This window comes from Ranitomeya imitator, chromosome 1 (assembly GCF_032444005.1).
Source record: "Ranitomeya imitator isolate aRanImi1 chromosome 1, aRanImi1.pri, whole genome shotgun sequence".
Taxonomy (NCBI): Eukaryota; Metazoa; Chordata; class Amphibia; order Anura; family Dendrobatidae; genus Ranitomeya; species Ranitomeya imitator.
In genome coordinates this window covers 730317974-730330905 of record NC_091282.1, presented here as the reverse complement: position 1 = coordinate 730330905, position 12932 = coordinate 730317974, and the positions used below count along the sequence as shown (strand labels likewise).

Genomic DNA, 12932 nt, shown 5'->3' with positions numbered 1-12932 from the left:
TGCGGGTAAAAGGCACTGTGTTTTACCTGCGGATTTTCCGCGGATTTCCAGTGTTTTTTGTGCGGATTTCACCTGCGGATTCCTATTGAGGAACAGGTGTAAAACGCTGCGGAATCCGCACAAAGAATTGACATGCTGCGGAAAATACAACGCAGCGTTCCCGCGCGGTATTTTCCGCACCATGGGCACAGCGGATTTGGTTTTTCATATGTTTACATGGTACTGTAAACCTGATGGAACACTGCTGCGAATCCGCAGCCAAATCAGCACCGTGTGCACATAGCCTAATTCTAAAGGTATGTGCACACGCTGCGGAAAACGCTGCGGATCCGCAGCAGTTTCCCATGAGTGTACAGTTCAATGTAAACCTATGGGAAACAAAAATCGCTGTACACATGCTGCGGAAAAACTGCACGGAAACGCAGCGGTTTACATTCCACAGCATGTCACTTCTTTGTGCGGATTCCGCAGCGGTTTTACAACTGCTCCAATAGAAAATCGCAATTGTAAAACCGCAGTGAAATGCGCAGAAAAAAACGCGGTAAATCCGCCATAAATCCGCAGCGGAAAAATCCGCAGAGGACCAGAATACGTGTGCACATTCCTAACCCTAACCCTAACCCTAACCCTAGCCCTAACCCTAGCCCTAACCCTACCCCTAACCCTACCCCTAACCCTAACCCTAACCCTACCCCTAACCCTAACCCTAACCCTATTCTAACATTAGTGGAAAAAAAAAAATTTCTTTATTTTTTTATTGTCCCTACCTATGGGGGTGACAAAGGGGGGGGGTCATTTATTATTTTTTTTATTTTGATCACTGAGATAGATTATATCTCAGTGATCAAAATGCACTTTGGAACAAATCTGCCGGCCGGCAGATTCGGCGGGCGCACTGCGCATGCGCCCGCCATTTTGGAAGATGGCGGCGCCCGGGAGAAGACGGACGGGACCACGGCTGGATCGGTAAGTATGATAGGGTGGGGGGGACCACGGGGGGGGGGGATCGGAGCACGGGTGGGGGAATCGGAGCGCGGGGGGCGTGGAACGGAGCACGGGGGGGCTGGAACGGAGCACGGGGGGGTGGAACGGAGCACGGGGGGGTGGATCGGAGTGCAGGGGGGGTGATTGGAGCACGGGGGGAGCGGACACGAGCACGGGGGGAGCGGACACGAGCACGGGGGGGAGCGGAGCACTGGACGGAGGGGAGCCGGAGCAGTGTACCGGCCAGATCGGGGGGGTGGGGGGGCGATCGGAGGGGTGGGGTGGGGGCACACTAGTATTTCCAGCCATGGCCGATGATATTACAGCATCGGCCATGGCTGGATTGTAATATTTCACCCGTTATAATGGGTGAAATATTACAAATCGCTCTGATTGGCAGTTTCACTTTCAACAGCCAATCAGAGCGATCGTAGCCACGAGGGGGTGAAGCCACCCCCCCTGGGCTAAACTACCACTCCCCCTGTCCCTGCAGATCGGGTGAAATGGGAGTTAACCCTTTCACCCGGTCTGCAGGGACGCGATCTTTCCATGACGCCGCATAGGCGTCATGGGTCGGATTGGCACCGACTTTCATGACGCCTACGTGGCGTCAAAGGTCGGGAAGGGGTTAATGCCTTAATATGGGAACTCGTGACCTGCAGCAATATGAAGGGGTTGGGATTGTTGGGGTGTTTTACATGTTGCCCAGTTTTGGTGAAGTCTGGTTTTTCCCACATAATATGGGTCACCAGTTCGCCAAGTTGTGTGGGCTTCCAGCCCACTTGCATATATCTGTATGTTTTGTGTTGTCCTGTCTCGTCTTCTTTCCCTCCCCCTCTCTTGTATTTACGTTGTATAGGATCGTAGATCTCTGCTCCGGATGCTTTACCTCTTTACATGGACTCCACGTGGATCGATATCGGAAGATGTGTGGGGTCGGGGGAAAACTTAGGGGTAAGCTATCATATGCAACACTAACCCAATCCATTTATGTGTAGGGTCCTATCCCACAATGTGAGGGGGTTTAATTCCCCCATCAAGCGTAAAAAAGCCTTCCTGGACTATAAAAAACAAAATCCTGATATTCTTTGTCTTCAGGAAACGCATTTCTCCACCTCATCATGTCCAAGGTACTTTGACCAAAAGTATTCCCGTGTATTTACATCATCAGGCCCAAACAAGACAAAAGGAGTAGCAATACTCCTCAAAAACAATTTTCCAATACAGATTACGAGTTCTCTTTCAGATGATGAGGGTAGGTTCTTAATTCTATTAGGCACATTACAAGGGCAAAAACTCTGTATAATAAATACCGTATATACTCGAGTATAAGCCGAGATTTTCAGCCCAAATTTTTGGGCTGAAAGTGCCCCCCTCGGCTTATACTCGAGTCACGGTAGCGGTGGGGTCGGCGGGTGAGGGGGTGAGGGCGCTGAGGTATACTTACCTAGTCCCAGCGATCCTCGCGCTGTCCCTGCCGTCCCACGGGCTTCGGCGCTGCAGTTTCTTCCTCTCTTCAGCAGTCACGTGGGACCGCTCATTACAGAAATGAATAAGCGGCTCCACCTCCCATAGGGGCGGAGCCGCTTATTCATTTCTCTAATCAGCGGTGCCGGTGACCGCTGATAGAGAAAGAAGCTGCGGCACCGAAGACAGGAGGGGACAGCGCGAGGATCGCCAGGACTAGGTGAGTATGTTATATTCACCTGTCCTCGTTCCAGCCGCCGGGCGCCGATCCATCTTCCCGGCCGGCGCCTCCATCTTCCCGGCGTCTCTGCTCTCTGACTGTTCAGGCAAAGGGCGCGATGACGCATACAGTGTGCGCGGCGCCCTCTGCCTGATCAGTCAGAGCAGAGACGCCGGGAAGATGGAGGCGCCGGAACGAGACGCCGGGAGCTGCAATCAAGGGAGGTGAGTATGTGTTTTTTTTTCTTTATTGCGGCAGCGGCGGCACAAATTTATGTGGAACATCTATGGGGCACAGTGAACGGTGCAGAGCACCGTATATGGCACAGCACAGCTATGGGGTACAGTGAACGGTGCAGAGCACCGTATATGGCACAGCACAGCTATGGGGCACAGTGAACGGTGCAGAGCACCGTATATGGCACAGCACAGCTATGGGGCACAGTGAACGGTGCAGAGCACCGTATATGGCACAGCACAGCTATGGGGCACAGTGAACGGTGCAGAGCACCGTATATGGCACAGCACAGCTATGTATGGGGCACAGTGAACGGTGCAGAGCACCGTATATGGCACAGCACAGCTATGGGGCACAGTGAACGGTGCAGAGCACCGTATATGGCACAGCACAGCTATGGGGCACAGTGAACGGTGCAGAGCACCGTATATGGCACAGCACAGCTATGTATGGGGCACAGTGAACGGTGCAGAGCACCGTATATGGCACAGCACAGCTATGGGGCACAGTGAACGGTGCAGAGCACCGTATATGGCACAGCACAGCTATGGGGCACAGTGAACGGTGCAGAGCACCGTATATGGCACAGCACAGCTATGGCACAGCACAGCTAACGGTGCAGAGCACCGTATATGGCACAGCACAGCTATGGGGCACAGTGAACGGTGCAGATCACCGTATATGGCACAGCACAGCTATGGGGCACAGTGAACGGTGCAGAGCACCGTATATGGCACAGCACAGCTATGGGGCACAGTGAACGGTGCAGAGCACCGTATATGGCACAGCACAGCTATGTATGGGGCACAGTGAACGGTGCAGAGCACCGTATATGGCACAGCTATGGGGCACAGTGAACGGTGCAGAGCACCGTATATGGCACAGCTAGGGGGCACAATGAACGGTGCAGAGCACTATATGGTTCACACCTATGGGGAAATATGAACGGTGCAGAGCACTATATGGCACAGCTATGGGGAAATAATGATCTATTTTTATTTTTGAAATTCACCGGTAAATGCTGCATTTCCACCCTAGGCTTATACTCGAGTCAATAAGTTTTCCCAGTTTTTTGTGGCAAAATTAGGGGGGTCGGCTTATACTCGGGTCGGCTTATACTCGAGTATATACGGTAGCTATTTCCCGGCCTCCACTCAGGTTCTAGTTTTTAAATCCATTTTAAACAAGCTAGATACCTACTCATTCCAGCTGATCTGGTGCGGGGATTTCAATTTCACGATAAATCCAACATTAGATAGCAACGCCATAAGACGCACTGACATCACTAAAAATGAGAGGAAAAGAGTTCTCCGATTACTGAAGGACCATCACCTAGCAGACTTATGGAGAGAGATGAATGGCAATAATAGAGGTTATACGTACTACTCTCCCGCTCACAAAACATACTCTAGGATAGATCTTCAGCTGACAAAAACCTCCTCCCTACCCACAGTCCTATACTCACGCCATGTACATTCTGCATGGTCTGATCATGATGCCGTTCTCTCGGTATTCAAATTCAACGTGTCCACCTCTAGCTTATACAGATGGAGACTTAACGAATCACTACTTACTGACCATGTGATCACAAATACAATTAAGGATGAATTAACCGAATGCTTTAAATTTAATAGCTCAGGAGACGTATCCCCTGGAATTGTCTGGATGGCACACAAGAAATACATAACGGGCTCGCTGATTAAGTTGGCAGCCCAAAAGAAAAAAGCAAGAACAGAACTTCAGACTAGATTAGAAAACAAATTAGCAAAATTAGAGCAGGCCAATCAGATGTCTACTTCCCTCTACCTCTCTAAACAAATTCAGGAAACTAAAATTCAATTAGATGCCGTCCTCACCAATAGGACTGAGAAGGCATTAACTTGGACACAAGCCAAATTTTATAAATTCGCTAATAAGCCGAGTAAACTGTTAGCCCGCAAGTTACGTTCTAGGGAAATGATCAACACGATTTTCTCGATAAAAGATAGCTCGGGAAGGATTTCGTCCCATCCAGACAAAATATATAGGACATTCCATGAATATTACCAAAACCTATACGCCCAGCCCAGGCCCCTATCGCCTCACCCGATACGACAATTTTTACAAAACCTTCACCTGCCTAAAATCACAGACGCACTAGCTAAACAACTCCACTCCGAAATATCTATTGAGGAGATTCAATCAGTCATTAAAACGCTGAAAAAGGGGAAGGCCCCTGGCCCTGATGGGCTCACGGCCATATATTACCAAAAATTTACAGAAATTCTCTCACCCCATATCAAAAAATTTGGAGATGCTCGCCTTCACGGCTCAAAAATGCCTCCGGAGTTCCTAGTTTCTCATGTTACGGTTCTACCCAAGCCAAAATAAGACCATTTATTGACCAAAAACTTTAGGCCTATTTCATTATTAAACATGGATTTAAAAATATTCACTGCAATTATTACAAGTAGAATAAATCACATACTGCCCTCTCTAATTCACAGAGATCAGGTAGGGTTCATACCGTCTAGGCAGGCCCCGATAATATAAGACGTAATATTAACCTTATTCACACGGCAAATTCTCGCAAGGAACAACTTTTAATATTAGCCTTGGATATTGAGAAGGCATTCGACTCGCTCTCCTGGAATTACCTCTTCCATGTCCTTTCTAAATTTGGTTTCACTCGGGAGTTCGTAGAGTGTATTAAATTACTTTATGATTACCCCACAGCATATTTAAAACTCCCAACATTAAAGCCTTCACCCATATCTATCCAACGTGGTACCAGACAGGGATGCCCTCTCTCCCCGGCGCTATTTGCTCTAGCCATGGAGCCTTTGGCAGAAGCCATTAGAACAAATCAGAACATCACTGGGTTGTCTAATCTAGGCGAACAATATAAAGTAAGCTTGTTCGCAGATGACCTCCTTTTGGCTATTACCAACCCTCATATAACGATCCCCAATCTCCTTTCTCTGCTCCATACATTTGAAGACATCTCAGGACTTAAAATTAATATAGATAAATCGGAAGCTCTTTTTCTCAATACTAGTAAAGCTGTACAGGATACTATCACTTCCCAATTTAAATTTACAAAGAGGGACAACTACCTAACTTACTTGGGAATAAATATTACAACAAATAGGGCGACCCTTTACAAGTGGAACTACACGCCACTTATACAGAATCTCCACACTGACTTGTCCAGATGGGCATCACTGAACCTATCTTGGCTGGGTAGAATCCATACAGTAAAAATGGTGACTCTTCCTCGGTTTTTGTACCTTTTTAGATCCCTCCCAATACCGATCTCAGCTAAAACTTTTGCAGGCCTCCACGCTACGATCTCTAAATTCGTATGGCAGAACAAAAGGGCCAGAATCCCCCCAAAATTAATGTTCTTCCACAGAAGACATGGTGGAGTTTCGCTCCCAAATCTATCTCTTTACTACAAAGCAGCACAAATAGCACAACTAACGAATATCTGCGCCCAAAATAACAAACCAAGGTGGGTTCACTTGGAGTCACATCTTATTAAGCCGCTTTCATTACCAGGCCTAATGTGGTATACGGGAAAAATCCCCAAAGAACTTTTCATAACAGCTCCTTATACAGCCCACTCTTTCAGTTTATGGAGAAGAGTTAGATTCAAAAACTCGTTGCAATCTGATCCCTCACCTTTGACCTCTATATTAGGTAACCCGATGTTCACTCCTGGTCTCGATCCACATTTATATACATGGTGGATATTGAGGGGGATTACCACAATTAAGCACCTATGCAACCCTTTCAATGTCCTGATGGATAGAGCAGAGTTCATAAGGAAGTTTGAACCCCCGATTAGAGAAACAATGCACATCAATCAGGTCTTACATTTTGCAGGTGGTCTAACTCAAGGTAAACGTCCCGTTCCCGTCTCCGGGTATGAACAAAAGTGCCTTTCCGATCCAATGGGAAGAGGGACGATATCTTTGCTTTACTCAATTATAAACCCACCCTATGATCAGGAGAAATTGGGATTCATGAGACGGTGGGAGGAGGAGTTGGGTGTCGAGCTGCCGGTGGAGGCTTGGAGGAGGTGCTGCGACACGCTATCTAAGGGCAGTCACCAATCACCATTAGTAGAAACCTCGATCAAGGTCCTTCATAGGACATATCTTGTGCCCACTAAACTCCATAGCATATTCCCGAATGTCTCAGAATTATGCTTTCGGGGATGTAACTTACCTGGGGATATGAAACATATATGGTGGACATGCCCAGTGGTGTCCAACTTATGGCAACAGATAAATCTGCTAGTAGACCAATTGGCTGGGAGAAAAACCAATTTGGATGCCTCTGTTTTTCTGCTTGGGGCGAGACACCCGACTCTTCCTAAAAACCTATTTAAGTTGGTTACCTTTCTTTTTATGGCTACTAAAATACACATTGCTTCGAAATGGAGGTCCCCCACATTGTCGCTACGAATGGTCAAGGAGAGGATGACTAACATCATGTTTTATGAACGCATTGAGGCTACTAGAAATGATATGTGGGATCAGTTTTTTAAGATATGGAGCCCATGGATGGACTTGCAGCCTAATTTACTCCTGAGTCGGACTCTACGTCTGTCCCCATAGTGATTTGATCTGTGGGGACAAAGTTTGTTACAAATTAAAATGTAAATGCAGACCCCCTTACCCTCCATGTTTATTCCTTGTGTTGTCTTTGTAGTGTCCCCCCTTTCATCCATGATAGGTATGTGTTCTTTTATTTCTCGTTAATAGACTCCCCTGCGAGGGAGCATACTCACATTTAAACTATGTTTTATAATTGTTGAATGTTGAAATTTCAATAAAACTTTTTGAAACTAAAATGTTTTTTTTTTTTTTTTTAAATTTAACATACAGACCGTCAGGCCATGAGTAAGGCTTCTTTCACTCTAGCGTCGGAATCTCCCCATCGCAATGCGTTGGGGAGAGATTCCGACGCTAGTGTTTGCTGCACTGCACAATGGGTGCAGCGGATGCATTTTTCCGGAGCATCCGCTGCCCCATTGTAAGGTGCGGGGAGGTGGGGGCGGAGTTCCGGCCGCGCATGCGTGGTCAGAAAAAAGCAGTCCGTCAGGAGAAAAAAACGTTACATGTAGCGTTTTTTTTCTCCCGACGGTCCGCAAAAGCACGACGCATCCGTCGCTCGACGGATGCGACGTGTGGCAATCCGTCGCAAATGCGTCGTCAATGCAAGTCTATGGGGAAAAAACGCATCCTGCAAGCACTTTTACAGGATGCGTTTTTTCTGCAAAACGACGCATTGTGACGGATTGCAGAAAACGCTAGTGTGAAAGTAGCCTAAGGCTGCCGTCACACTATCAGTATTTGGTCAGTATTTTACATCAGTATTTGTAAGCCAAAACCAGGAGTGGGTGATAAATACAGAAGTGGTGCATATGTTTCTATTATACTTTTCCTCTAATTGCTCCACTCCTGGTTTTGGCTTACAAATACTGATGAGAAATACTGACCAAATACTGCTAGTGTGACGGCAGCCTTAAAGGGACACTGTCACCTGAATTTGGAGGGAACAATCTTCAGCCATGGAGGCGGGGTTTTGGGGTTTTTGATTCACCCTTTCCTTACCCGCTGGCTGCATGCTGGCTGCAATATTGGATTGAAGTTCATTCTCTGTCCTCCGTAGTACACGCCTGCGCAAGGCAAGATTGCCTTGTGCAGGCGTGTACTATGGAGGACAGAGCATGAACTTCAATCCAATATTGCAGCCAGCATGCAGCCAGCGGGTAAGGAAAGGGTGAATCAAAAACCCCAAAACCCCGCCTCCATGGCTGAAGATTGTTCCCTCCAAATTCAGGTGACAGTGTCCCTTTAAGCTGTTCGTCTGAAGCATCCCATTCACTTGCATTGGTCAGTGTGTGGCAGTTTTTTTTTTTTTTGCGGAGGAAAAAAAATTTACACTCCTGGGACTATGGCCTTAGTGTATCTAAAATATGTCAAACTTATTAAAGCACTGCTCACATTTTTTACTTAAAAATGTGTAAATTTTTGCTTTCCTGTGGATCAACCCTGTAGGACCAAAGGTTGAGCCTGGTGGATTTTATTAAGTCTCTGCCGCTATTTTAGTAACCCACCAGCTACTGGTTGAACTACTTAAAAGAAATGACATATATTACGATGCATTGGCACGAAGGAGAATGCATTTCTAGGGGCTGCTGATTCACACTGCCATGACAGAGATGACTTGATTGAAGCCATTTTCCTGCAGGTACATACACTGAATTATACATGTTGCTCCTGTGACTGACAGTCTTTTCACAGCTCAGTCCTTTCTGTGTAAGGTCGCTCCATGAATTATCCTGCATTATCTCTGATAGTCAAAGAAGGGTTTGTTTGTACTTGATTTATAAAATAGTTTTACAAAGAGACAGGCATCTCAATTATTTCCACTCCATTAGTGCCAAATAATGTAACCAACCAGTAACGAGGAATTGGAGGGGGAGTACGTAGGAGCAACCTATTTTAAGTGGGTAAAATGTATCACAATATAACCAGAGATGACACAATCTATGGAGTACTCAAAAGTAGTAAAGGGCTGGATTAGTTAGTACCACCAGGTAGCCCATGTGGCTGGTATTGGACAGCCCTGGTTGATCTCATATATTTTGCTATGGGGTGGCAAGAACGTGTTCCGAACTCTTCTCGAAAGAGTAGATGGAAATTTCGCCCAGGAAACGTGGACCATGGAGAGGGAAAAACAATCAGTCCTGGATAGCAGAAACTGTACACTATAATTGGGGTCCATTTTGAATTTTGCTAAAGGACTCTCATGTGTGTTTTTTTTTTTTTTTTCATTCAGAACTGCAAAAACAAATTTGGGATTTTGTGTGTTGAGGAGTGGACTATGATTTGGCACTCACCAGTTTCCAAAGGACCCTCAAGTGGTTGGACATTTTTTGTCTACAATACTATGTGTAATCAATAGCTGATTATTTTGTGCAAAATTTTATATATAATATATATATATATATATATATATATATATATATATTATAATTTTTTCCTATAAACATTGTTGTAGATGCCTTTAACTAAGCTATGTATTCAGTGGTTCATGTGAACTGATCAGCCATGTATAGGATGCTTTTTATCTAGAAGGTGATTGGAGGTCTGGACTTGGAAACCCAGTCACCTTTTGTATACTATCCAGGAATTGTTGTTGTGCATTTGGTTCATGAACCTTTTATTCACATTGTATTGCCAAACCATATGAGTACACCCACCATGAGAACAGAGCTGGGCCTAGATTAAAAAGACCAGGCAGTTTTGGCATTGCGGGAAGTCACTTGAGAGTTCGGAGAGTAGAGCTTGGTCCTAGCATAAAGTATCAGTTTGGAGATGTGGCAAAGAAGCCATGAAAGATGTAATCTGCCTGGGACGAAGAGCAGAATAGAATCTGCTAATTGTGTGTTATTGAGGGCATCTACCTCAAAGTATAATTACCGCTGCTGAAGAATATCATCTTCTGTTCTGCACAGTAATCGCTATTTGTGTTGTAGATGAACGCTCTGTGGGAGGAACAAACCATCCCTGACAATGCAGTCAAAACATTTTCATATGAGTATCATCATGGTGTCCCATCGTTTGTACAAACTATTGATATCAAATTTTCATTCTGTAACTGCGAAGAGCCTGAACCTAATTGTAACCACAGAAAATTGTGCTGGAGACTAACTAACTATTAAGCATAAATTCTCTAACGGTATTAAATTCCTCTTGCACCGGCCTATGTATTGTGTGTACTTTCTGTGCCATCACATTACAGTAGCTTCTACCAACATTCTTTTGTGTTGCCCTTCTTCACCCAACTTGCCATTATAATGTTAAGAGCCCAGATAACTTTACATCATGGGACTCCAATGAAAATATTTTGGAAGTAGTCTTATTTTTTTTTTTTTTATTCAAACTAGTTTTTCAGCTTCACTTTTTTTTGTAAATATTGGTAGTTTTTCCAGAAATAATTTAATAAGTTAATGTTTTATTTTCTGCAGGTTACGGAAACCCTGTTCCCATCTCACAGAGTGGAAAGCTATTTTGCCTGTTCTATTCAATCGTTGGAATCCCATTCACTTTATCCCTACTGTCTATTGGTGCCCAGAACCTTCTGTTTCTTCTTCGTGACAAGCCCATCCATGTGCTTCTCCTTAGGTGTAACTTTGCCAGGAACAAGCTGGAGTGGATCCATGCTGGTGTATTAATCTCCCTCCTCTCCCTCCCATCCTTTTTCATTCCTGCAATAGTTTTTAATTGTGTCGAAGAAAACTGGAGCTATGTAGATGCCCTGTATTTTTGTTTCATTTCTTTGAGTACAGTCGGCCTTGGAGATTATGTTCCTGGTGAGAAAAGCGGTCAACGTATGCCAGCTCTATACAAGCTTCTGGTTCTCTGTAAGTAGACCATACAGATAAGTATTTTATGCTTAAATTTTTCTGAATCCCTGGCTAGAACATAAGATGCATGGACGTTCTCCTTATTAAATTATCTTGCTTGTTTGACAGTAATCTCTCTCAACTCCCCCTCCATCCCCACCCCCAGTCCATATAAACACTTGGCTCAACTGAGCGAATGTGATCTCTATGGAAAGAGTGGCGTTAAGCTGCTGTCAGACTCATCTGGTAGTGGCTCATGTGCTTGGAGAAAAAAAATTCAAATGTCTGATCCATCTGATCGTTTTCTCCTCGATGTTTTATGCGAAGCGTTGGGATGTCCTCATCATATACATTAATTTTAGTGATGAGCGAAGGTGCTCGGATAAGGTGTGATCGGGTGCTACCCGAGTGTCTTCGCTGTGCTCGAATGATATGTTAGAGTCCCCGCACCTCGTAAATGTCTCAAGGCTTTGCTTATCACTAATTAGTATCTTAGCCAATTGACAGATATTGGTGGGTTTGCTGACATGAGTCCAATGTGTTTGGGGCCTTAAGGTGCCTAAAGACATAAGATGGCTAACTCTTGCAACTCCCCCTTATACAAAAATGCTCCTGCACGGCATACTTTGCTCTGCCCTTCACTGCTTCATGTGGATGAGACATTCTACGTCCTACGTCATCCATACAATGTCCCCAATGATGCTCCTGCACAGGCTGCTGATGTCAAAAGTAAGTACTGTAATGCACGTGCACCAGTTTTTCTTCCAGGTCAGTGACACTCTTCGGCCTCTCCCAGCGCATGCGCATTATAGTGCCTTGTTCTGACCTCAGCAGCCTGTGTATGAGAGTGATTAGGGGGCATTGTGTGGATGACATGGGACGCATCATCCACATGAAGGAGAACAGTGGTTGCAAGGAAAGAAAAGGCGCTGAAGCAAGACCAGTGACACTCATCATACCAGACCAGTGACACTCATCATACCGGACCACACCGTATGGTGCGGGGGGATTATAAAATGCATTTCTTGGGCTATGCAGAGTGTATTGGGGATTTACACACAGCTTATTAGAATGTTGTACAGTCATGGCCAAAAGTATTGACACCCCTGCAATTCTGTCAGATAATACTCAATTTCTTCCTGAAAATGATTGCAAACACAAATTATTTGGTATTATCTTCATTTAATTTGTCTTAAATTAAAAAAACACAAAAAGAATTGTCCTAAAGCCAAATTGGATATAATTCCACACCAAACATAAAAAAGGGGTGGACAAAAGTATTGGCACTGTTGGAAAAATCATGTGATGCTTCTCTAATTTGTGTAATTAACCGCACCTGTAACTTACCTGTGGCACCTAACAGGTGTTGGCAATAAGTAAATCACACTTGCAGCCAGTTGACATGGATTAAAGTTGACTCAACCTCTGTCCTGTGTCCTTGTGTGTACCACATTGAGCATGGAGAAAAGAAAGAAGACCAAAGATCTGTCTGAGGACTTGAGAAACCAAATTGTGAGGAAGCATGAGCAATCTCAAGGCTACAAGTCCATCTCCAAAGACCTGAATGTTCTTGTGTCTACCGTGCGCAGTGTCATCAAGAAGTTTAAAGCCCATGGCACT

The 12932-nt window shown here is 45.1% G+C and overlaps 1 protein-coding gene across 1 annotated transcript in view; it reads left to right on the top strand.

The window, feature by feature from the left end:
• Window positions 1–12932, top strand: part of LOC138643194 (potassium channel subfamily K member 1-like) — a 55883-nt gene that overhangs the window by 12623 nt on the left and 30328 nt on the right. The window contains exon 2 of the mRNA XM_069732069.1: window positions 10935–11330. Coding sequence (XP_069588170.1) covers window positions 10935–11330 — 396 coding nt within the window. The remainder of the gene's footprint in view (window positions 1–10934; window positions 11331–12932) is intronic.